The 27,510-nt window shown below is 40.4% G+C and overlaps 1 protein-coding gene across 2 annotated transcripts in view; it reads left to right on the top strand.

Annotated features, from left to right (window-relative positions):
* Window positions 1-1,763: 1,763 nt before the first annotated feature.
* Window positions 1,764-27,510, top strand: part of tmtc3 (transmembrane O-mannosyltransferase targeting cadherins 3) — a 72,524-nt gene continuing 46,777 nt past the window's right edge. Inside the window, exons 1-6 of one of the 2 annotated variants that reach the window (XM_042108748.1) lie at window positions 1,764-2,015; window positions 2,126-2,172; window positions 8,317-8,525; window positions 16,069-16,287; window positions 18,415-18,514; window positions 20,567-20,682. In XM_042108748.1, coding sequence (XP_041964682.1) covers window positions 8,337-8,525; window positions 16,069-16,287; window positions 18,415-18,514; window positions 20,567-20,682 — 624 coding nt within the window. In that variant the 5' untranslated portion in view covers window positions 1,764-2,015; window positions 2,126-2,172; window positions 8,317-8,336. Of the gene's footprint in view, window positions 2,016-2,125; window positions 2,173-8,316; window positions 8,526-14,094; window positions 14,221-16,068; window positions 16,288-18,414; window positions 18,515-20,566; window positions 20,683-27,510 lie in introns of those variants that run through there. The other variant, XM_042108749.1, reaches the window with a different exon arrangement.

Genomic DNA, 27,510 nt, shown 5'->3' with positions numbered 1-27,510 from the left:
CTCGAAAGCAGCATAAGGTCAGGCTCAACACCCTACACTTTCCACTCGAACTGTAGGGGGAGGGCGTGACTAGTATGTGAATGAAAGACATAGATATATAGGCTATCCATGAATGAAACATGAATGAAAGAGAGAGCAATGCAAATTCGCTGTAAACACGTTTGAGGCTAGAATAAACAAAATCCCGGATGACTTTGAAATTCCGACCGGACACATTTTTAGGTTTCAAAAAGAGGACATCTGATCACCCTACCATAGGTCATGGTTTCCGAGTGTGTTGCGATAATATTTTGTCTCCTTGTGGATTTTTAATGTTTGTCAACATCATTCAATGATAATGGTTCATGAAAGTCTTGATATAAAGTTATGTAAATAACAGTGATTATGCACTCTTTTTTTTTTTCTTTGATTTACAGGGGTGACCCCCAAAACGGACGGTGGAATCTGCCTGCCTTCATGGAAGTAACGTTATCACAAGCTTTTTCTAGCTATCTGTTCAAAAAATAAACTGCCAAATAAATAAATGTCGAACTGTTTTATTTCATTGCATGGCTATTGTTGCCCATTGGATGGATTTTAAAACATTATATTGTAACATTAATGATTTGCAAACATTTATTTGAATTATTATAAATTAATAGTGATTGGATTAAGGAGGAAAATTAGATAGAATAAACCGTAAATTAGGTCAGCATAACCCAGAAATGACAGTGAAAATAATATAAATCCTGGGTTGTATAAGATAGCCTACCCAACGATTAAGGTTTAACCTAACAGTTTTATCCCAATATTTGGGTTAGGCTATCAACCCAACTCATTGGGTTGACCGAACAACCCAATTTCCAGGGCTAATATAACTCAGTGCTGGGCTCGACCACTATTTAACCAGTGGTTGGGTTGAAATTGGGTTGATTTTAACCCAATGTTTTTTAGAGTGTAGGCAGAACCAAAAGAGAATTACGAATAAGGATTAATGAACATAAAAGCAATATCAGGAACCATGTGAAATCGTCTGTAGCTATGCATTTTAACGAAGTCTGCACTTTAAAATTCCAGGGCATTGAGGCAGTGAAACAACTCAAGAGGGGTGGGGACAGAGAGCGCTACCTCCTCCAGCGAGAAGCCTTCTGGATTCACTTATTAGACACCGTACACCCCAATGGCCTTAATAGTATTAAATTGCTTTCTCTGAACTCTTTATAGGCTACTTGTGGATTGGTACGTGGGAAATAGGGTCGCTGGTACACCTGTCAATTTTTGTCAAAAAAATGTTCTGCTAATGAAGTTTATTTTGACCATCAAAACTCGTTTATCGCCTGTAACTCTGTGATAAAATGACATAGCAGGAAGATATTTGGCTGACAAAAGGAGGTTAACATCCTCTATGTTTTGACCAAAGGACGTCTGTTTATCATCATTACACTCGGAGAAAACGGGAATGTTTCATTCGTCCGGTGTTTCAATCGTCCCGGCTCTCCCTATTATTTTAGTTTTATTTTCCTGTTTGCGTCTTTATTCATTTTGTCTTCTATTATCTATTATCTATTTTTTTTTTTTTTTTTTTTTTTTTTTGAGGACTTTGGTCAACCACAGGTTGTTTTAAATTGTGCTATATAAATAAACTTGGAGTAGCCTATGACAAAATATTTTCCCCCATGGGGGCGTTTCAGCCACGGTAACCACGATTATGACTAGATGCCAACTGTAGAATGCGACGGTAGAATGACTCTTATTTTGAAATGAACTTGCTTTCGGTGGCAAAACGACACCGGAAGTAGTCCCTGCAGTTGAGGTCTTATATACCGGACAGCACACAGCACAGCACAGCACAGAATTATTCTTATAAGTAGGAGCATAGTTTCAAGCTGCTACATTTTCTCCCTTTTGCAAGTGGATTCATATTCATGTTTTCGCAGTTTCGTTGGTATGAATAGGCAAGTGCAGTAGTTTTCTGATGACCGCAGTAATGTTATTGCTCGTACGCTAATACTGGGATAGCTAACGTGCTATTCAAGGTAACCATCAATGCAATATTATATTGATTGACTCTGACTTTCTTATAGCAATAACCCGCAGCTTTAATCTACCATATATGTTTGGTTGCTGATCTACCCTCACATTACAGTGACCACACACAGGAACTTGGGAGACGGATAACGTTATCCAGCAAATGTAAGTTTAACGTTATGATACGATCTGAAACATGGTTATGGTTAACTTACGCTTTGTTTTGAAACACAGAGTTAGTTCACAGTTGGTCCACTTTGTTGTGTGATTACTACGCTACCAGTGTCACAGAAAGCCTGGTGGGGCAAAATAAATAACAAGCGAAGTAGTCTTGCTCAGTGATACAACTTGATTAAATCACGAGCATGGATAATGTAACAGGGGCAGTAGTACGCCGATATGAGACAGAATATAAATATGAGTGGCATTATTGGTAACTGCATTTGATTTCTAAGAACTGGTATAGGCTACCAGCCTGTTATTATTAAGCAGTTAATGATCACTGCTATAACACCACTAAATTTGATTTTCCCCTTGGGGATCAATAAAGTATCTATCTATCTATCTATCTATCTATCTATCTTCTAAGCAACATTGCAGAGCAAGGAAACCCATTGATTCTGAACATGCACTCAAAACAACCTGGCAATAAATGGAAAATAAAGCAAAAATGTTCACTGCTTGAAAAGAAAAGTTGCTAAACGATCTTTCTTCTGGCAAACTTTTTTGTTTGTCACTGTTCTGTCAATGTCCATCAATGGACCTTTTCCACACAATAGACCTTTTCCACAGCAGCCATCAGTAGCAGTAGGAGCAAAAACTGTACTGCTGTGGCGTGTGGAGGTCAGGACCAAGGTGTGCATTCACGTATCCAAATTTATTTGTATTTTCCTGTTTTTAATAGTGGCTTATTTCTGCAAGAAATAGGGGAAGGGGGGCATCAGTCAGGGTATCTAATCTGGCCTTTTAAACATACTTAATTTGATAATAAATACATTTGAAAGTGGACCGCTGAACAGTTTTTGATCGCATCCTTGATGGTTGAGCTCTGTGCGTCGTAGTAGCCTGCCTGCTCATACCTAAACACGTTCGCCGAAAAGCAGTGCCTTTTTTCTCTCATTTTCCCTCATGGAACGCAATAGGGTCATTCCATGTGAAAACAGCTAATATCGGGGTATCATGTACATGGTACCTCTCAGATTTTGCTGAAAAGCTGTGAAAATATGCCCTATCTTACCAAACGAGGGCATCTGAAGTTTCAGATCAGTATCTCAAACGGTTTGCCTGTGGCGTCCATTTGAATTTTGGGTGCCACGGCCCTAATTGACACATTGGGATTTCGCATTTAATCTTTTGGCATATTTGGAGGCCCATAACTTCTCTTATAATAGTCTGAAAATTGGTGTGTTAGTTTATTGTAGTTTGTACTACACAATTCTGCAGGCAGAATCAACCTTACTGTTTGGATGAGAGGTGGGTCACCAAAGACCTAAAAAATGTTGACAGCATGTGTGATTTTTCACTTTTTGGGTGGCCCTAGCACCACAATTAATGATCATATTTATTCTAATCAGGATTATTTGTTATATGTGGGAACCTTGCTCTTGCCAAAATGAATTTGAACGGTATGGTACCACTGGTGGGGGTTTTATTGGGGTCCAAAAACCCTCTCCGGCAGAGCTGACTCTTTTGGAACCCCATATTTGGACCCCCAAATGACATGTGGGCACTAATGGGATTTATACCAGATAAAGATACATATTTGTTCTTTCTTTTAATGAAATAAAACTTTTGACTATGAAGCTCCATAATATTAATTTTATTCTTCATAATGCACCATTTTGGAAATTTTTTCCAGAAGTCCGGAATGTAGATCAGGGAGAATTTAGTGATGATAAAGCATGAAAATGGTGGAAATAAGTTAGTATTATGATCAGTGATGGCAAACAATTAAATACTGAGACTGTTACAGATTAACCCCTTATCCCCCATGAAAGAGACCCGCCATCAAAGTAAAAAAAAATAAAAAAAATAACAAGAATGTTAACATAGTGGAAAATAATATAATTGCGATTTTGGTAATGTTGCAGCAAATTTGCAGCAATGTCATTATGCAAATTAGGTTTGTCACCAGAAGTTCACTGGAAGTTTGCCATTATTGGCTAAGTGTGATGGCAAATCACTGGTGAACACATTTGCCTCTAGCGGCCAACACTGACAAACATCTGGCGATATTTTCTAGTGAACTCATTTGTTTCCCTCAAATCACCCACAAGTTTGCTGCAAATTTGCCTTAAACATTTAATTTTTGTAAGGGCCATTCTATGACCGACACAATTTTGGATAAATTAGGCCTAAACTGTTCTTTCCTGGGGGCAGAGCTTATGTTATGATGACATTAGGTGGTGCATGAATTGATATATGAATGACATTTTTATTTAACTACTTCAATCACAGTATATTTGTTGAACTTCCAGCTTTGTAAACATGTAATAATTATCATCCTGCTCTCATCATGCCTCCTTAAATAAAACCTGTGTCCCCTTAGCAGTGTTTCCCACAGCATTGGATTCAATTTGTTGTGGGTAGGTTTAAGTTGAGTTACTGTCACTTTAAGATTGTCTTGGTAGTGTGGAGATCTAAATTGAGTGCCTGTCATTTTAAGATGTTCATGAGGGAACCCTTGCAGTTTTAACACAGTTGTAAGGCTGCTGATATGTGTGAATGCAATTCATAATGTTTTCTACGTAGTTAAAATAAAGGTTCGTATTTCTCCTTGGGACAAGCACTTTTGAGTCTTGGCCTTGCACGAGTAACCTAGTCGAAATTGACAAGCAGCTGTACAAGGATACAAGGAAGTTTATTGTCACATGCATATACTTACTGGAAGTAAGAAATGCAGTGAAATTATGTCTGGTGTCAGCCTATTTGTGCATTTATGGGGGGGGGGGGGGGGGAGTGCAGTAGAAGAGGGGTTTAGTAGATTAAGTGGCAAGGGCTGCATAAGAAAGGTGGGGGAGGATTGGGATTGGGGGGGCACCAACAAGGAGCACCCAAGAGCAACAGGGGCAAGGAAAAACTCCCTTACCAAGGAAGAAACCTTGGGCAGATCCACGGCTCAAGGGGCTAACCCAACTGCCATGGGTCTTGGTGTGTGTGTTGGGGGGGATGACAGGGGAGATGGGATAGTGTGCTGTGTATGTGGGGAGAGGGTAGTGTGCTGTGTATGTGTGTGTGGGTAGGTGGGGGCAGTGTGCTGTAAGTATGTAGAGGATGTGTGTTGGAGAAGATCCTGAAGACAATGTGCTGTGTATGTAGGGGGGGGGGGGGGGTGCAGTGTGCAGCAAGTATGTAGAGGAGGCTTACTGTAGCAAGCAGTGTGCTGTATTTATGTGAGGTGATGACAGTGATGATGTAAGTGTGTGTATTTTGTGTGTGTGTGTTGGGGATGGGGGGGGGGGGCAGAAAGGCTAGGCAATCAAGGACATGGGTAGATAGATGGAGGAGAAATCAAAAATAATAAATAAAAAGTTCTATGGAGATGTGCAAAAGTTGGAGAAAGTCAGATATGTGTGTGTGTTTTGACGTGTGATGAAATAAGAACATAAATAAAAGGTCTGTAGCATAGGGAGAGAAATGTAAAAGTGCTAAAAGTCATGTAGGTGTGTGTGTGTGTGTGGGGGGGGGGGGGGGGGTCATGAGTGCTGAGGAGTGAATGAGTGCAAAGTCAGTATAGTGTGAGTTCAGAGTTCTGATGGCCTGGGGATAAAAACTTCTCCTGAGTCTCTCAGTTCTGGCTTTGTGACTACATAGGCGTCTTCTTGATTTCAGCGGTAGGAATAATCCATTGTTAGGATGAGAAGAGTCCTAAGCATGTAAGTCCTAAGCAACTAAGCATTTTAAGTTGACATCCAAACAGTATTTTAACGTTAGCTTAGAGATATGGCTTGATTGCATAACTTAACTTAATTTAGTCTCCCCTATGTACTATGTTGTGATAAGACAGGTTTTTCTTTCTTCTGATAACCAGGTTTTTCTTGGTTAGTGGTGTTATTATTGGGGGCCAAGCAGCGAAGCTGCGAAGGCACCCATTGTGTTTGTTAGTTTTCTTATTATTATTCCTCTGGCATGGGAGTCTATGGCGACTGGTGAAAAGTTGTGAAATTTGGCAAACTAATTAGGCACAGTCCCATGATTAATTTCACCAAGTTTCAAGTCGCACCTCGAGCACACCTAGCGCCACCAACAGGCCAAAGTTGGACGTGCGTTCATGCAGGTAACTTTTGACCCGTTGGCCCGATTGTCAAATATGAGGTATCGTTGGAATCCTTGGACCAAGCCGAGTTCAACGCACCCTATGATGTCATTTTCCGCCATGATGGATTTTCCGCCATATTGGATTTAATCAAAAACACCTAAAAGTTTTCACAGGTCACAAAGTTTGTCCAATTGACACCAAACTTGACACACATAATCTTCAGTCCCAGCCTCAAAAAAGTTATCCCTTTTTGTCTTCAAATCTAAAACCGTTCGCCCGTAACAGACAATCAAAAGGAAGTGAAGTGATATCTCAGAAAAGCTTTCACGTATCAAAACCAAACTCAGTACATGGGGTCAGGACCAAATGAGGAGGAGGCTCAATAAATATAATGACTTTTGACCTATAGGTGTCGCTATAATTAGCAAAATTACCTTTTGACCTGTAACGGGTGTTGTGTTTGGAATTAAAACTTACTAATGGTGATTGTTAATACTGTGGGAGGTCCTAAGTCAGAGAGATGTGAATTTGTGACATCAACATAATTGATCCGGCCACCATATTGGATTTAATCAAAAACACCTAAAAGTTTTCACAGGTCACAACGTTTGTCTGATTGACACCAAACTTGACACACATAATCTTCATTCCAAGCCTCAGAAAAGGTATCCCTTTTTGTCTTCAAACCTAAAACCGTTCGCCCGTAACAGCCAATCAAAATTGGCAGCGAAGCCACCAAACAGGAAGTGACGGGATATCTCAGCAATGCTTTCATGTATCAAAACCAAACTTGTTACATGGGCTTAGGACCCAATTAGGAGGAGGCTCAAGAAATTTGGTAAATTTTGACCACTGTGTGGCGCTATAATCACAGGAAGTAGGCTCATATCTCAGCAATGCTTACACATATCTAAACCAAACTTGGTACACGGGCTTGAGACCCCATCCTGAGGACGCACAATACATTTGGAGTCTTTTGACCACTAGGGGGGTGCTATAATGACAGGAAGTAGGCTCATATCTCAGCAATGCTTTCACATATGGAAACCAAACTTGGTATATGGACTTGGGACCCAATCCTGAGGGCACACAATACATTTGGTGACCTTCAACCACTAGGGGGGCGTTAGAGATACTGAGATATGAGCTAATTTCCTGTAACGCCTTTACGTATCAAAACCAAACTTGGTATATGGACTCGGGACCCGATCCTGAGGATGCACAATACATTTGGTGTACTTTGACCACTAGGGGCGCTATAATTAGGAAGACTTTCTCATATTGACACCAAACTTGGTACGTTGATTCGTGAACACATCCTAAGGACCCACAATATATTTGATGACGTTTGACCACTAGGGGCGGTATGATTAGCACTGGGACTACCTCCTGAGGATGCACAATTAATTTGGTGTGCTTTGACCACTAGGGGCGCTATATTTATTAACACTTTCACTGATTGAAACTAAACTTGGTATGTGGAGTCATGACCCCATATTAAGACAGCACAACTAGGGGCGCTATAATTATCGCCACTTTTACCGATTTAAACTAAACTTGGTATGTGGTCTTAGGAGTACATCTTGAGGACACACAATAAATTTGGTGACCTTCGAATCCAGTCCGGTCCAATCCAATCCAATCAAGTCCAATCCAATCCAATCTAACAGAACATAGTCAAGTCCAGTCCAGTCCAATCCCAACTCCTGCTCAACTGCTTGGCCCCCTCATTGCTGCTTGCAGCTATATTTTTTTATTGGTATTAAAACAGCAATTTGTGATTGTGCACCTGACCACACCTAGTTTTTCATCAATATGCCTGTGGGTGCACAATATTAATTTGACAACTTGACAACTCATGAACCTGGTTGAATAATGATCATTGTGCCGGTGTAAACTATCAATGAATTGTGTGCCATGGTGTATTGTTACATCCTTAGTGACCTTGTGTGTATAGGACCTTTGTTGTCTTTACTCTGAACCCAGAGTGTAGTGAATATAATGACTGAGTGAATTAATGTGCCATCTCTCTTCTTTTTGTACATCTTTAGTCCTTTGTGAAGGCTTTGCCATGTCTGCAATGTCGTGGAGGGAGATATGCCTTCTGACTGGGCTGGTGATACTTTGTTACTGGAACAGCTTATTTTGTGGTTTTGTTTTTGATGATGTGTCTGCCATACTGGATAACAAAGACCTTCGACCTGCAACGCCGCTCCAAAACCTCTTCCGAAATGACTTCTGGGGGACACCAATGTCAGAGGTAATGCAATTAAATCGTATTGTCAATGAGCCTGTGCTATTTTGGTTGGTATTATTAGGGTTGCAAAATTCCAGGAATTTTCAAAGTTGGAAACTTTCCATGGGAATATATGGGAATTAGGGCTGGGCAAGTTAACTCATTATTATCACGTTAACTCAGTAATCAATTAACGCCGACAAATACTTTATCTCGTATTAACGCAGTTTTTAATTATTTATTTTATTACTGTAAAAGTCTGTTGCTCTTTTCTTATCACCAGATTGCTTTGAGTCTGAAATATCACCTAAATGCAAAAGCACACAGTTGATACCAGCCAATCATTCAACGAAACAAACAGTGGCGCGAGGCTTCAGCAGACTATTAGATGCAGCGTGTGGGAGAAGTATAGATAAACAAAGGCAAGAGAAGCTAACAAAATTTAATGTCATAGCGAAGTGCATAGCTACAGACTGCAGGCCAACTAGTGTTGTAGAGGACGTCGGTGTTCAAAACATTCTAAGAATCGCAACAAATGACGGCAGTTATGAGATTCCCTCAAGACGCACCATCACAAGAAGAATACAGACTTGAATGAAAAGGAGAGGAATGCAAAGGCGACAACTTTACAACGTGCACCCGCTGTTGCTCTCACTGAGGACTACTAGACATCACTGGGTAATAATTGGGGGCCAAGCAGCGAAGCTGCGAAGGCACCCATTGAGTTACTAGCTTTTCCTATTATTATTAGTCTGCCATTGGAGTCTATGGCAGCCCATAGAATGCCTGGCTAAAAAGTTCCGATTTTTTGGCAGAAAGTTTCGGGACACTCCACTGACCACTCACACTTATTTACAGAGCTCTAAACCCAGCCATCTAGAGCCACCAACAGGTCAAAATCTGGCCGAAAATTGAATCGCTGGGTCTAAAGTTATGAAATTTGGTACACTGATTCAGCACTGTCCCATGATCACTCTCACCAATTTACAGAACTCTATGCCCAACACTCTAGCGCCACCAATGGGTCAAAACTGGATTGCATTAACGCATGTGACCATTGAACGGTGCATCCGATTTTCACAAATCAGGCACTGTTGGAATCCCTGGACTGACCTAAGTTCAATGACTCCTATTACGTCACTTTCCGCCATATTGGACCTCCGCCATATTGGATTTAGTCCAAACTCTACGAAAAGTTTCAGCGGTTACAAATTTCATCCGATTTTCACAGAACTTGGCGGAGATGGTCTTCAGCCCGAGCCGCACAAACGATACTTGTCAGATTTTTCAATTTCATTTTTGTTTGCCCGTGACAGCCAATCAAATATGGTGATGAAGCCGCCAAACAGGAAGTGGACTAACATCTCCGTGACTCTTTGAGTTAACATAACAAAACTCGATACCATTAGTCAGGACACTGTCCCAATCACTCACAGCAATTTTTATGCATATACATTGAACACTCTAGCGCCACCACCAGTTCAATGCTGGACATGCGTTCATGCACGTGATCCTTGACTCTTTTGTCTGATTTTCACAATTGAGGTAGCGTCTTAATCCTTGGAACATCCCGAGTTCATCGACCCCTATCCCATCACTTTCCACCATATTGGACCTCCGCCATATTGGATTTGGTCCAAACACTACGAAAAGTTTCAGCGGTTACAAATTTCATCCGATTTTCACAAAACTTGGCGGAGATGATCTTCAGACCGAGCCGCACAAACGATACTTGTCAGGTTTTTTAATTTCAAGTTTATTTGCCTGTGACAGCCAAACACACATGGCGACAATGCCGCCTTACAGGAAGTGGGCTAACATCTCGGCTATGCTTTAATGTATGAAGTCCAAACTTGGTACAGGGACTTGGTATCTGATTGTGAGGACGCACTACGAAATTGGCATCATGTGGCCTCTATAGGGGGCGCTGTAATACAGGAAGTGAGCTTGTATCTCAGCAACGCTTCGGAGTAAAAAGTCCAAACTTGGTATAAGGACCTGTTACCTGATTATGATGACGCACTAGGAAATTGGAATCATTTGACCTCTATAGGGGGCGCTGCAATACTGGAAGTAAGCTCCTATCTTAGCAACGCTTTGATGTATGAAGTCCAAACTTGGTACAGGGAGTTGGTACCTCATTGTGAGGACACAGTAGGAAATTGGCATCATTTGGCCTCTATAGGGGGCGCTGTAATACAAGAAGTGGGCTCATATCTCAGCAACGCTTCGTTGTATGAAGTCCAAACTTGATACATGGACATATTAGCTGATTGTGAGGACATGCAAGGAAAGTGGTCTCATTTGACCTCTAAGGGTGCTGTAATAAAGAAAGTGAGCTTGTATCTCAGCAACGCTTTGGTGTACAAAGTCCAAACTTGGTATAAGGACCTGTTACCTGATTGTGAGGACACACAAGGACATTGGTGTATTTTGGCCTCTAGGGGCACTGTAACAAAGTAAATGAGCTTATTTCTCAGCCGTTCTTTATCCAATTGCCATCAAACTTGCTGTGAGTGCTTGCTCATGCCATGGCAACGCCATTCCTGCTATAGCGCACTGCTAGGCCCCCGCATTGCTGCTTGCAGCTATATTTTACAAAGAGATTGTATCACAATGAAAGCTCATATTTTGTCACTAGCAACCTAGCCTATATCTGTCATACATTGCATTATAAGCCCTGACCAAAACCGTTCAGTAATTATTTATGCAAAAGTGGAACGTGCGTAATGTTTCATTCTCCCTCCTTTTCGACACAAATGAAACAGCATGAGAGAGCATGAACCACATCGTTTCTCCCTTATTTTATTTGGCAAATTTGACAAGTCAGCTTACATTTCAAATCATAGCCTACTTCTTTCTCTTTATCGCCATGGCAGTACGCATTTAGAATAAAGAATAACATTCGCAAACCCTTTTGGTTTGTTGTCAGCATAAACAAGCTTACCATCGGCCTATCCGCAAATTTGAAACAAAAGGGATGAAATGAACGATGACAAAGTTGTACAATTTGGAACTCTAGCTTTTCCCCACCGAAGTCTGGCTAAAGCATAATTCACACCAAAGATTCGCGACGAGATGAGCTGCAACATTCTATAAACCAGTAACTTGATGCAACAGTGCAACTGTGACTAGACATGGTGAATGCTTTGCGACGGCTTGCAATGACGTGCAACATCTAGGCTAATTCACACTGCTGCAACTCCTTTCTGCAACGGTTTTGTCTCATTGCGAATCTTTGGTGTGAATTGGGCTTTAAACAGACGATCTGACGGGTTTTAGAAGATTAAAGACAACCCGAAACTAAAAACAGACCAGGCCTCTATTTGAGACCGGCCTTTAACCCAAACCTGTAGCCACACCAGGCGTTTAAAAAAGACAGGCGTCTATTTGGGATGCGGCTATTATTTGAAGTTTTACGGTATGAAACAGTTTCAGTGTTTCCCACAGAATTGGATTCAATTTGTGGCGGTAGCTGACTTGGACAACGGGGGTAAGATCGTCTTGGTAGTGTCTAGGTCTAATTGAGTGCCTGTCACTGTGTTTGAGGGAACCCTTGCAATTGTCAAGTCAAGTCAAGTCAGATTTATTTTTAAAGCGCATTTAACATGCACATAGTGCAAGCCAAAGCGCTCCACAAACAAGACACATAACAACAAGACAAAAGATGCCGGATGGAGGGCGTAGTCGCCAGCGTACCCATGACATCAAGACATGACAAATACATTTAAAAAATAACAAATACAAAAAAAAAATACCGGATGGAGCGGCGTAGTCGCCAGTGTACCTGTGACACCAAGACAGACAACAAAACAAATAAAAAAAGAAAATATATTTAAAAAGGGGGAAAAGTGATGTTAAAATTAGCCCAAATTCCAAACCAGCTGAAAATTCTGTGTGCTGTGTCTTCACAACCGATGCAATGCCAACAAAGTTCTTTAGCAACTGACCAACCCGGTGAATTCACTGGCAGTCTGGAGATAACGTTAACGTTAGAAGCTAGGCCTTGTAGACTGCAGTCTGGAGATGACTGGAAGCACAGTCCAAAGTACTGGGCGATCGTGTAGATCCGCAATTCGGTGCACTTAACAGCGACCGTTTGTTGCTCCGTGAGATTGCAGCTCTTCACAGTTAACGTTAGTCTACTGTTGGCAAGGCAGCTCGCAGGTCAGCAACAGCTCGGCGGCCACGGCAGATCTTTCGCAGAGTAGCTAGCCTAGGTCCAGCTGTCCCGAGAGATCCCCTCGACCAGACAGTGAAGTGCTGCACCGCTCACGGATAGATGGAAGGATGTCCGATGCCCAGCTAGGACAAAAGCTAGCCATAGCAAGCTCCCAATGGACAAATGTCAACGACATCAGCTGACTTGTAACACAGTTGAAAGGCTGCTGATGTGTGGATGCAATTCATAACGTTTTCTAGTACATAGTTAAAATAAAGGTTTGTACTTCTCCTTGGGACAAGCACTTTTGAATTTTGGAAAACACTTTTCCATTTACATCGGGATTTTGCAAACATTCAGTGTCAGTGTCAATAAAATGACCCCTTCAACGAAATTGACAAGCAGCTGTAAGTAGGCTAAGCATGCTAAATTCGACATCCAAACTTAGTTTAGTCTCTTCATTGTAGCCTACTATGTTGTGATAAGACCTTAGCAGAGTTCACTTCAATGCTGCAGTTTTGAACAAATTTGCGCAGCATGGTCACAATGCTAAGCGGATTTAATAGCAATTTAGCCAGACGTCTTTATATGCAATGCTTCTATGTGGCAACTTCTATGTGGCAACAACAATCGTGAATATTTTGTTAAATGCACATGCAGAGGAGTGGCAGCGGGCTACGAGAGAGAGCGGCCGGGGCAACGAAAGGCTGCGTGCGTAAAAAGCGCAGCTCAATGGCAATGCAAGGATTTGACCTCATATTTAATTTAAATTAAATTCAATTAAACATAGAATATTAATCTGTGGCGGCCGATTTTTATTTTGTGGCGCCCCACCACAGATTAGTCAATGTATGGGAAACACTGAGTTTGTATGAATTACCCCAAATTCCCAATTAATTCCCTTAAATTCCCAATAATTCCCATAATTTCCTTTAATTCCATGAAAGTTTCCAATTTGGAATATTTCCAAAATTCCCCAGCTTAACTTCCCATGGAAAGGCTACGGAAATGTAACGGAAATGTTCCGCCCCTTTGCAACCCTAGGTGTTATTTCATGTGAAATTACTATAATTAAACACAAATTAATAATAATGTAAAACTGAACTGCTAGCTTCATAAAGTGAGAATATTTATATCAAACTTACCAACAGTGTTGAAGGAAAAAAAAGGTTTGTTACCGCTACAAAATGGGTATTCTAAATGCAGGTCCATGCAGAATGAGGTGAAAACCAGTACTCACATCCCAATTAAGGAATGATGCATATTTGTCTTATTCACCCGGCGGCCAGAACGAGGCTACAGGGTATACTTGCCATCACACTTCAGTCCAGCAGATGGTGGTAATTCACTCTGTTTGCAAACTACCAAAAACAAAAAGCTCACAGAAAAAGAAGGGTTCGCTGGCCTGCCACATAGATATATATAGAATGGCTAGATGTCTCATGGCGGAGTCTCCAACGGCATCACCGGCGGCCATCTTGTCACAGACAAGCTATCTGGTGGGCTCTGTGGTACCTGATGGCTCTTCTTCTACTAAAGGCAGAACAATGCCCCCAGGCTATAACAATGACACCTTCAGGTCACTACCAGGTCATTACAGTGCACAATTGAAACACAATGTTGAGTTAGCTAGCTGACTGTGGCAAGATGGCCGCGAGGTGCGGACGTCGAGCTCCATTGGCAAGCAGCGCGGACGAGACATATAGCCATTATATATATATATCTATGGCCTGCCAGAGTAACCTTCTTCAGTGAGTTTTTGGCAGTTTGCAAATGGAGTGCATTGCCACCATCTGCTGGACAGAAGTGTGATGGCAAGTGTGTCTCGTTTTTGGCTGCCGGGTGAACAAGGCGAATGACATCTGGGTAATAGAAGTTCATACATGTTCGAGGTGGTAATGTGGGCACAATGCAAAGCATAGTGACCCTCACACCTAAAAATGCATTAACTTCTGCTACCTGAACGTTGTTATACCATTGTTGCCCCAAGGAATCTGAGGATTTTTTATTTTTTCAGATATTCCATACGGATCCTGAAATATAAAGATTCCATACAGAGAGCCAGGGAAATGGTTGAACTGTTGAAGTATTTGATCGATTCAACATGTGAAAAAAGTTACAATCAAGGGAGGAAATATGGGACTAAGAATAAGCACTCTAAATTTCACCCTTTTACGATTAAGCGATTCTTGAGTTATTGACATGTCAATAACAGCCCCTTTTAGCCGATTTGTGTCATTCGATATTTTCGACATCTAGTCATAATTGTGGTTCCGCCCCCAAAGCGGAAGAGAAAACTTTAAGTTATTTGCATAACCCTGGTTCTCTGATAGCATGAGAGAGACCTGGCGTGTAGACACACCGCCCTACATAGGATATTCCTCGAAGAGAGCCCACAATGTGACTAGACCCTTCGTAGAGTGTGCATGCAAACCAACTGGTGCTGTCAGACCTTCACTGGAGTACCGTAAAACTTCAAACAATAGCCCGCCCGTATTTTCCAAAATAGCTGAACTACACCGGCTTGTATTTGGGACAGGTGTCTATATGAGAAAGGCCTTTAATTCCTTTCACACAAAACTTTATATTACCTTAGTAAAGATGGGAAATATTATTGAATTAAAGGTGCCATGTGTAATGTCCTCCAAAAAATCAATTCATACTCCACATTCCATAAAAGATGGGGGCAGTATACCTCCAGAAAGCGAGTTGGTCTACCCTAGAGTAATAACCAAGACAAGTGTATTGCATTTTGGCTGGCGGTTATGTTGCCCGCATACCGCCTCCCATGGCCGAAACTGGTATTATGACACCTGTCGGGCTGTGGCTAGTAATTTAGCATGCTAATTCAGGTTGATATCTCTGCAGCACTATACCTTGTCATTTTTTTAATGACACCATCGCCCTTATTTCTTCTTATTCTTTTCATGCGTGTAGCTCATTTTTTGGATATTTTAACCTCAATTCTTACACATGGCACCTTTTAAAGGAGAGCTAAGAGGGTTTTTTTTTAGCTTAATTTACCTTAACTTAACAGCTTGGGAGTCATTGGCATGGTTATATGACTTTTTCCAGGTTGAATGGTGGCCGCCTTGCTTCCCCCTAGCTGTAACAGATTACTTTACAGCACCATACACATACACGCAAGGTACCGGCTAGAACAAGGTAGCGATGGAGTTTCTCAGACATTCGTCATGGCAGAGCCCGCAAAAAAAACAAAAACGGAATAAACTGTTGTCAGAGGAACAGGGAAAGAGGAAACGGAAGGCCGACCGAGTGAGGAGTGTCGTAAAATATATACTGCATAGGGTACCTTTAATTATTTCAAACACACTGAATGCCTAATAGGTATAGGTGTTGTATTTGGTGAATAAATTAAATGTATATTAATTTTGTTTTTTGCAGGAGAGGAGCCATAAATCATACAGACCACTAACTGTGTTGACATTTCGACTGAACTATGTGTTCAGTGAGTTAAATGCTGCCTCTTACCACTTATTAAATGTGGTGCTTCATGCTGTAGTGTGCATTCTCTTCATGCGGGTCTGCCGTCTCTTCCTTGACGGAATGTCCAGTCTGTGGGCCGCTTCACTATTTGCTGTGCACCCCATCCACACAGAGGCTGTGAGTACTAAGGGAAACACTATATATATTTTATTTCTCCTTCAGCATTTCTTTTCAGTTTTAAATCACATCATTCTTTTTTTGTTAACTGCATTCTTTCTCTTAGTTTTACAGACATAGTTGATAGTTTAAAGCTGCAGTAGTTTACTTGTCTAAAAAATAACTTCATCATATTTTCTAAAACGGCAATGATGGCCTGACGATGGTACACTAGTTAAATAATTTACGGGGGAAAAAATCAGGTTGCTCAGGCACAAATGCAATTTGCAAGAATCCACTGCTCTCGGATCAACAATAAGAGCAAGGGAGGCAGTCCCCCTCCCCATGTGTCTCCTAATTCTTGTTTTAAACCAGTCAATTAATGTTAACTGTTCTTTATCTTCCTGTCACATTGATTGGCAGTTTATGCCTGATTGTTTTAACAATGATACACGTTTTTAAAGCGACACTGTATTAAGTTATAATGAAGATAAATCAACCAAATACACAACTTTGTTGTTAATCAAACTTTATTTTGAAAGACAGATGAGCAACAGTGCTTAGTCAATCATTGTAGCCCACCCAGCCTGCTTCTCAATGGAGAGACTCTAGACCGAATTTCCTGAAAAATGTTGTGGGCGGGGTAAATTTGGGCTGGCTTCCAGGCAAGGAATCGACACTATGGTCTTTTTCTTCAACATTCCTCCAGATCTTATGACTTTCTCAGGCTTGAAAATTCCAGCCTCATATCTTATTTCATTGTTGAGATGCCTTTTCAATTATGAATAGACACTACCTAGACATTGCTGAAAATGCTATTTGAATAAAAAAATTAGCAATTGGAAAAAGTCCCATTTTTGTTCTCAAGTGGTCTTGAATGTGGAGCACTAACAATCTTGAAACTTTGCACATGTGTAGTCCATGAGAGAGGGTTTATGCTGAAACAAATTTGAATGGTTATTTATTGATTGTTAAAGCCATAAGCCCTTAAATTTAGCGACTTTTTGGGACTTTAGCACATTCACCGTATTCCCGAGTTTGATAAGTCGATACATACCCTTCTCTCCGTGCCTGTAGTTATTCGGTCTGACGCACCCACCGCTAGCCTAGCTTAGCACAAGTGCCTTGAAGTGACCGGCTTCATTAGCCTACACCTCCCAATAGTGACAAGAATTCCAACATTTTCATACATAACAATGTCAAATGAGACACAGCCATTTCGTCGGAATATTCATACTTGGAACTATGTTTTCATTCAGGGAAATCAGTGCTTTTTGGGGTTTGAAGAAGTAACACCTGAGCTTTTTAGGTGCTGCCTGCAAATCATTTTGCCCAAGTAGCTGTGCTTCGCCGGAATGTGAACATAGTACCAAGTATGTATAAGCTTACAAAACCGTTTTTTTACCATCCCCTCAGGAAAAATAAAAAGAGAAATGTCAACTGACAATTGTATGCCACCCTGTAGGCAGTTTAAAAGCATAGGTCTAACTTTTGCATTTTTATCATATCATAGGACATGCCCCAAACTCCAGGAGCTTAAATGTTCAGGTGGATCAGGTGCTACAGGACTGAAAATGTAATATATTATAGATAAAATATTGAGGCAGAGATTATGACCTACAGCATCCGTGCCACATTCAGGTCCAAGTGTCCATGGCGACCTGGGTTTGAGTTCCTTATCCCTCCCCATCTCTCTTCCACTCGTTTCCTGTCAGTCTGTTCATTGTCCTATCATATGAAGGCAAAAATGCCCCCCAAAAATATACTTTCTATTTTGTACTGCTATGTAGTTTACAAAAAAGGGAAAAAAGTTCCTGAAAAATCTTTACAGGCCTCATGATTCGATTTGATTATTGAAAAGGTAATTTGATTCAGATCATAAATTGATTTTTGTTTCATCAGAATACAGTTTGTCCTCTGATTTCTTTTTATTGTAAATTAAAATACTCAAGTAGGTTTGAAGTTTGTTTTTATAAGATATTTGTTTTCTAAACTTTTCTAAAAAAGGAAATTGGTTGCTATGGAGTCACTTTATGCAAACATATTGGATGAGACAGGGCTTATGTTTACAATTATACTGTGCTTTACATACTTTACTATGTTTACACTTATGTTTATACTTACGTTATATTTTACTTTACTTTTTAGGTAACCGGTGTGGTTGGTAGAGCTGAACTGTTGTCGTCCATATTTCTGTTGGCAGCATTTTTAGCCTACACTAAATCTAGGAGCCCAGATCACTCCATCGGTAAGTGTGTTGAAAATAAAGAATTCCTTGGGCAAATACATTAGCACTACCATACCTACAGGTCCATTTTGAACTGTATGTGTGTAATTGGGATGGCCGTGCGTTGGTGGAATCTCAGAATAGAAGATAACACAAAATATTTGCCACAGACAAAAATCAATTACCATACTTTACAGACTATAAGTCACACTTTGGTCCGTCCAGTCAATAGTCCCGCATTCAGGCCGCTCCATTATCAGATTAACGTTATCAGACAGCGCTGTAAAATGTGTGGGAATTTCTCGCATTATGATAGCTGGAGTTGCGGCACTTTTATTATTATGTGCAATACTTAATAACTCATGCGCAATACCCGCAATACCCGCAATCCCGCGCTGAAATTTAGGCCCTGGTTTTAAATGTGTTGTGAATGTGATGAATCTTTTGTAAATTGCTTTACAATTAGCGTCGGGTCCTAGTTGGCCGCCTTTGGCTTGCCTCTTGCCACTATTTACTCCTTCGTCTTCATTAACATTCCCTGTCGAATTCTCAATATTTTTGCCCTCTGTGTCCAGTCCAGTTCTGTCTGTTCTTGGTCTTGGATTTTGTGAAATAAATTTCTAAATATCACCTGCTTGCTGCAGCTTCGGTCTGCACGTCCTTTTAAAACCGCATCTTTCTCTCTCTCCTGAGCATTTAATCTGCTGCCGGCTTGTCTCTCCATATTGCCCAAAATGCTTGATTGCATTGCATTCTCCACATTTTTAGATACATTTTCATGTACCACATCAGCATTTTTGTTCAGTGAATCTTTTGTAAATTGCTTTACAATTACCGTCAGGCCTATAGGCCTATCCCTGGCTTGCCTCAGCTTCGGTCACGTCCTTTTAAAACCGCGTATTTTTCTCTCGTGAACATTTTAATCTGCTGCAAGCTTGTGACTCCACATCGCCAAAAATGCTTGATTGCATTGTATTCTCCACATTTTGGTGTACCACATGGCCTTTTCTTTTAGTGAATCTTTTGCTTTACAATTAGGTCTACCTTCCGGCCCTCCATGGCTGCATTCACTCCTTCCTCTTCATTAACATTAATCTTTTTGGCCTCAATAGTCCAGTTACATATAGTAATACGTTTACAATACAATACATTTCTAAATAAATACGACTTAAAGTCCGGTGCGACTTATATATGTTTTTTTCCTGTTCATGACTAATGCGACTTATACTCCGTAGCGATTTATAGTCCGGAAAATACGGTAATAACTCTAATAAGCTTAACTCTAACTACCACTGAATTCTGGAATACTTACCCCCTCACTGCCGAAGAAATATGACTGAGCTACATTCTAAATCCCAAAAAAACTTCAAACTGTGGATAAAGTACTTTTTTTCTTGTTTTACATCACTTCTGATAGCTGCAGTCAAATAATAAAGGATGTAACACCACTGCCTTTCTTTAGGGCTCCCAGAAACATTGTGTATTTCATTGTGGTCATTACAAACAGCATTTACACAATACAATAAATTAGAATGAATACTAATGAATTGTCATGTCAAAAGTACACACAATATGCAGATACTATGCATAGGAAAATATGTAATTTAAGATATGATATATATATATATATATGGTTATATACTGGTTACATTTTTTGACTGATGCGACTTATATTTGAAAATATGGTACTTTTAATTTATTCTTTTAAAGTTGATCTGGCTCTTGGGCACTACAATTTCATTACTTATAATTCCTTTTATGAGTACATGATGACGAACTACTTGAACTTGAACTTTACGTACATGATCCTCAGACCAAGCCTCACAAAAGTTACCGGCAGGAATCACACTTTTGCTTAGGTCTCACAAGCTTAAGCTTTTAGCCATTTTTCTTTACGACTAGTTGACTATTGACTACAACACCGACTAGTGATTTTAATAGTTGACTCGTTGATGAATCCCTTATTACTCAATAGAAAATTAAAGTTGTGCTTGAATTTACTTGACCACTATTGAAGAAAAAAAAAATCCACTTTGTCCTAATGTATCTAAACCCTTTCTCTTTTTTGACAAGTGTGGACGCCCATTGCAGTCACAGTCATCCTGGTTGCTGCTGCTACTCTTTGCAAGGAACAAGGGATCACAGTCATTGGGATCTGCTGTGTTTATGAGGTTTTTGTTGCACAAGGGGTAAGACACACGTTTCATGTTGTTTCTCATTTTTATTTCATTGACATACAAGAGTCTGAGCTTGTCATGCACTTTTGAGTTTGTTTGACCTTCCTTGCATTTTTTATATTTTTCTGCATCTTTGAATAATTGAAGAAGCAAAACATACATCCTTGCTACAAATGCCAAAATCAGCATCAGCAATCTGAGAGCAGAAAGAATATTGTATTTTCTGGTTAAAAAAACACAGTTGTCAGTGGCACTGTGCTAACTACAAATTTGACTTGCATCTGATGTCGCAATACATCATACTTTCATAAAATCATGCAACTTTCTCTACCGTCAGTCTGTGGACACCGTTATTTGCAAAGCCGGTGCTGGATAAACAAATAGCGTGCGTGCGAAAAGAGGAAACAGGAAAAGTTATTTGGTGTTGTTAAGGATTGGAATGAAGGTTTCTTTTCAGTAAGTCAGTGGCTTACAACATTGGCAGTGGGCATCTCATGCACGAGATAAAGCCTGTAAGTGTTGAATGACATTGTGTAGGGGGCAAAGAGGGACACAATCATTTTATAAAGTTACAGTGGGTATCAGTTAAGTTTGGACGGTTTCCTGCATGAATCACGCACAAATCGCGCACCATATTCTCGGCAGAAATGGCACAAACTGCAGTTGACACGAACAACCACAAGGTCTGTAATCTGCCTTCTGTAATCCACTACCATTTCCTTGGTTTTATTGATATTCAGTGTCAAGCTGTTAGATTGACACCACTGTGCCACCTCATCAACCTGATCCAAGTAGAGCCGTTCATTGTTGTTATTAATCAGGCCCAAGATCACTGTGTCATCTGCAAACTTGATGATGGAGGTATGACTACTGTTGGCTTTGCAGTCATGTGTGTAGATGTTGTACAGCAGTGGACTCAAAACACAGCCTTGGGGAGCACCAGTGCTGATGGTTAATGAGTCAGATGTCAGACCCCCCACTTTAACCACTTGTGAACGGTTGGTGAGAAAGTCAAATATCCAGTGACACAGGGTGGTGTTTAGTCCTAAGGCCTTCATCTTTGGGACCAAGGTGAGAGGTACTATTGTGTTGAATGCTGAACTAAAGTCAATGAACAGCATCCTCACATAATTCCCATTCACCTCCTCCAGGTGAGTTAAGGTGGTGTGCATGAGGTTTGAGATGGCATCCTCTGTAGACCTGTTGGCTCTGTAAGCAAATTGGAGGGGGTCGAAGGAGGCAGGGAGCAGGGCTCTACACTAACATTTTTTTCCAGGAGCACTTGTGCACCCAAGTTAAAAAATGTAGGAGCACAGACAAAAATTTGGGCGCACAGTCAGTTCTGTACTTAACTTATACATAATCTAACATTACACTCTAGCTAACAGTTAAACATGCCAGTGCACCAATTGCGAATATTAAGAATGGAAACAGGATTTTAAGACTTTATTTTCAGTCTGTTCTATTTTCCTACATTTTGTTAATGTAAAATAATATAATACATTGCCATATTTGCATTTAGCCTGTATATCAAGTATCCTGCCAAATGTAGGCTAATTTTTTTTATTTGTGAATCCATCTGTAGCTAATCCAAATATGCCCATGGTGACCTATCTGACTGCATACTGCCTAATACTACTACTAAAACAGTCCATTTTCTCTTCCACAAAACCCAACATAGGCTATCAAGGATGTATAATTTTTTATTATCTGCATTGATGGGGGCAGTAGGCAAACGTTAGGCCTACTTTCGTTTTGCACTTCAGCTTGTATTCGGTGTAAAGAAAACAAGCATGCATGGAAGCCTGGAGTTGTCAGTAGCGTTATACCTTTGAATAAAATGGGAGTATTACGGGAGGCTACTTTTGTGCCTGTTCGCTACAGCTATATTTTGCATATTGCAGCCAATACGTCAACTGGGCTAAAAGGCATGTTAGGTTACCTTTCCTTCTTTCACTGCATTCTCAGAATCTCATCCTGTTCCTCCTATATCCGATGAATTCGGTGGATAGAAGCACTAATTTCTTCAATCTTGGCGTCAGGGCTCATTCAGACATGATGGACTTGTTTTTCGGTACTGGAACAATAACAGACTGCTTGAGGCAAGTAGGAACTGTCTCTTGAGCCAATGATGTGTTAAAGATATAAGTGAACACAGGAGCTAACTGAGCAGCGCAGGATTTCAAAACCCTGTTAGAAATTCCATCCGGTCCAGCAGCTTTTCTACAATTAACCCTCCTAAAGGCATTGCTCACATCGACCTCAGAGACACAGAAAGGTGCATCCTCATTTGCTTCACATGCTGCAGCTAGTGCAAGATAGTCTGTGTTTTTCATGTCAAAGCGAGCATAAAACGCATTAAGTTTATCAGGGAGGGCTTTACTCACATTCATCATAGGAGGGGACTTTCTTTCAAAGCCAGTGATGGTTCGGAGTCCTTTCCACACTCGTGCTGGATCACCCTCCAAGAAATCAGCTTCAACTTTATCTCTATAGCGCCGCTTAGCATCTTTAATAGCTCTACGTAAACTATAAGATGCTGCTTTGTAATCTGTCATATCCCCTGAAATAAGCCCAGCATTATAAGGTGCGTGACTTTAATGCCGTTCTCACTTCTCTATCCGCCCATGGCTTCTGGTTAGGGAAGCTTCGGATCTGTAATGATCACGCTATATTCAGTATTACTGATGATGTCAAGGTGGTGGGGGCCCCCAAATCAAATAAAATTATTTTAATTATTATTATTATTAATTCTAACGAGTGAAAAACAGTTTGCAGTACAGCTACTATTTATTGGCTAAATGTTGGTCCCTCCTCTGTCTCTCAGCGCCCTATGCACAGTGCGTGATGCTTCTGGTGGTGGTGATCACTGATCAGGCAACTTTTTAAAACTGAACATTTTCGCCTACAAGCTCCTCACGTTCCATCTTCAGCTAACTCCATAGACAATAAAATAAACGACCTTGCTGCTTAGGTATTGCAGCCTCCATTACATGACATCAGCCACCCATAAAGAAAAAAGGAAATGGGTAAACACAATGCGTTAATTGCGTTAATATTTCGTAACGCGTTATGTATTTGTGTTATGTACTAGTGTTGTCACGATACCAAAATTATGACTTCGATACGATACCTGCCATAAATATCACGATGCTCGATACTGAAACGATACTAGGCGAAATCCTAAGATATCTGGAAAAGAAAGGACTCATATCTCCTCCAAGTGTATTGAGTCATTTGTTTTGAATTCGGTGCACTTTTGTAGTGTGCAGGTCAATTCTGGGTTCTAAACTTCTAAAATTCCTACATAATTATTATTTTTTATAGTCAGTAAAATAGTAGGCCTACTTTGTGTGATTAAGTCCTTTATTGTTTGTTATAGTTAATTTACATTGTGTTGTGTTTAAGCAATAAAGTAGCTTTAAATAGCCAAACTAGGCTAGAACAAGGTCAGTGTTGAAATTACTGCATGCAAATCACTAAATGCTATGCAGAGGGGCTTAATCTTTAGGCCATCTGATGTACAGTATTGATGGGTTTCATCAGGTCCCTTTTCACAGGTGTATTAATCAAGCACCATGCAGTCTGCATTGATAATCAAGGTGCTTGATTTTATACACCTGTGGAAAGGGACCTGATGAAACCCATGAATAGGCTACCCTAGGCCTTCCCGTGTTCATGGGATTTCTTTGACAGTTGCAAAAGGAAAAATGTGAGGATAGTCTTCTTTGCGCCCAGTGTACAAGTACGACGTTCCAACCACTCAGGTCTTCGTCAGATAGGCCTACACCATTACCTGTTGCAATACAGTGGGCATCGCTTTCAAATGACCACTTCATTCGCGCATTACGCGGCGTGAAGCTGCGTGAAGCTTTAGTACCACTTTCAGCCACTGTACATCGCTCTGCCTGCCGTCCCTTACATAATTGTTGCCGAGAGTAATCCCAGCCTACGAATTCAATAACAAAATAAATCATGCATAATTAAACATTACCTGGATTTAGGCTACTTGGGTATGGCTTAAGGCTTGACTACACGAAAATCGAAATCGAAATTTGCTGTCTACATTATTGTCAGTGTTGGGGTTAACGCAAATACGCAAATCAAAACAGTGGTGTGATAATTGAGCCAGTAGAGAAATAACTGTTCAGAATTAATCTGTAGCCTTGGGTAGGCTTCTGCAGAAAACAATGTTGTTGCCGATTTAATACTATCTGGCGACGTTTTTAACAGGCTACGCAATAGAGGCTTAGACAACTATGACCCACGTTTTGGTTTCGTAAATTAATTTGCCCTACTTCTTGACTGCAATGTAGTCAATTGACTGCTTGACATGTCATTTTTATTTTTCTGTACGATAAACAATTACATCTGCTTTATGCCGCAGAATTACATTCATATTTGGCTGACTGCAGACGCGCCACTTCCCTCCCCATATTCCAATATTAAGATAGTATAAAGTGCTTTTTGTATAGGCTACTATCATAAAAAAAAAATAGTTAAAACGAATAGCTATTTGCAATTTGACAAAACACTGGTCCTCATTTTGCGAATGCGAGGACGATATGAGCCTGTTGCATTTAGTTAGATGTCCGAGTCACACATAATGTTTGAAAACCACTGGCTCGTAATCACAATAATTTAACACACGACAGTTGGATAACCTACTTCATCATGTCCCCATGCCTACATTTTTGTGAGTAGCATAGAGATCGTTAAAAACAATAAAGTATGGCTCTCCGTTTGGGACATCGAAAACTTTTTTTAATTTTTAATAGACTACCGTCGAAGATGCTGACTTGCAAAAGCCTCGGGATAACACGTTATCTCCACTATCATCAGTCATGCCCCTTGATCAAAGTGGGGAATGAAATAAAAGTTTGATAACCACTGGCTTAACAAGTTACCTGCAGTCCAGAACACAGAATCTATTGCAATATTCTGATGATCGGCGATGATATCGGCAAATGTTTGTTTTCCAAAGTAAGAATTTCACTTCACCATGCACCTTCGACAATACCTGGCCTACCTGGTATCATTACAAACATTATTCTGTGTCCTAAAACTGGCATATTTTATGGCATTGTGTCATGTAAGTTCGTTGCAAAATCTAGAGAAATGTGTGAGGGGACAATTGAGACACACATTGGATTGTGTTATTACTTGAACATTCCACACTATCCACAGCTGTGGTAGGCCTATCAGGGGCAGGAGGATTACTGTCAGCGCAGGCTTTATATAAAATTCTTCAACAGAAGGCCTCGAATGTTGTCTTGTTTGTGGAGCGCTTTGCTTCGCTTCTGTAATTTCGGCTTCATTGAAAATGAGGGCTTCCCTCAATGACCCTCCGAGAATAAATAAAGGTTGAATGAATGAATGAATGAATGCAGGCTTGCCCAAAATAAAGGCATGTGGTTTGCGCAGCCTACAGTAAATAACAGACCCGCCAGAATGTGCGTTATGATGCTTTTTTACGAGCAAGATGTTTTTGGTACCCTACGCACACTGCATGTTCTTAAATAACAATGATCATCAGTAATATTCGACCATTAATTTGGGTAAATGGGCAAGCGTGACCACCTTGATTGGCTGATTGGCTGATGATTGTAACGCGGGCATGATTCCAAACACCTCCCTTACGATGATGAGTGACAGGTGACAGGTCTCAGAATGCGTGCGCTACACAAGGACGGAAGATGATGAATAACTGGGGCCGTAGGCTATTCACAAAGGCTTTTATCTTACTACTAGGAGTAGGCTACTCCTAAATCGCACTTAAAGATTTTAGATTGGAGTTTTCTCTTAAAAGTTATTCACAAAGCCTTTCAGACAACTCCTAAACTAGGAGTGAGTCTTCGTGGCTATGGATGACGTCATTACTCATGCAAGTAGTGCGAAGGACGGAAGATGATTAATAACTGAATAAAAAGGCCTAGCCTAAATGAATAAAGAATAAGGCAAAACAAATAGCTTTGTAGCCTAATGAAACATAGGCCTATGGATTGATGCAGTAGCCTACCTTTGCAACATTATTAAATGAATCTGTCACCATATCCCTAGGCTACGTTTGCAAAGAGGAGAACATTTTAATTTGATTCACAATGAAACATTACATTTCATTTACATGTTAACAATGAGTAGTTTTGGTTGTTATTGGTGGCGTTATTGCATCCCTTTTATGAATGCAAAATTGTTCCCTCGCGATTGGAAGCTCCTGTTGCGCATAGGCTACGCATTTCAAAACATCGCAACGTAAAATGCCACAAAAAAGCTGTTTATGAATAGGTCTTAGTGAGTTAGGAGTCCTCTCGACTTAAGCTGTCCCAGACTTAGGTGCTACTTTTAGGTCTAAAATGCTTTGTGAATTACTTTTTGTGAAAAAATTAGGAGTCCTAAAGTTAGTGACACGCCCATTATTTTTAGGAGTTGCTCCTAAATTCGCCAGTTAGGAGCTACTTTTAGCCTTAAAATTCTTTGTGAATACGGCCCCTGAATAAAAAGGCCTAGCCTAAATGAATCAAGGCAAAATAAATAGCCTAGTAGCCTAATGAAGCATACGGATTGATGTAGTATCTTTGTAACATTATTAAATTATTCTGTTACTATTCCTATGTTTGCAAAAGAGAACATTTTAATTTGATTCACAATAATGTTACATGTTGACAATGATTAGCCTAGTTTTGGTTGTTGTTGGCGGCGTTATTGCATGTTAGTTATGCCCACAATGCAAAATTGCTTCCTCGCGATTGGAAGCTCCTGTAGCTGCATAGGATTTCAAAACCGCAGGTTTGTGATATAGGTCTGTGAGTAAGGAGTCCCCTTGACTTCTTTTAAGCTGTC

Source organism: Alosa sapidissima, chromosome 11, assembly GCF_018492685.1.
Source record: "Alosa sapidissima isolate fAloSap1 chromosome 11, fAloSap1.pri, whole genome shotgun sequence".
NCBI classification, from domain to species: Eukaryota; Metazoa; Chordata; class Actinopteri; order Clupeiformes; family Clupeidae; genus Alosa; species Alosa sapidissima.
Note: the sequence above shows the minus strand (reverse complement) of the source record. Positions and strands in the feature narration are given on the sequence as shown.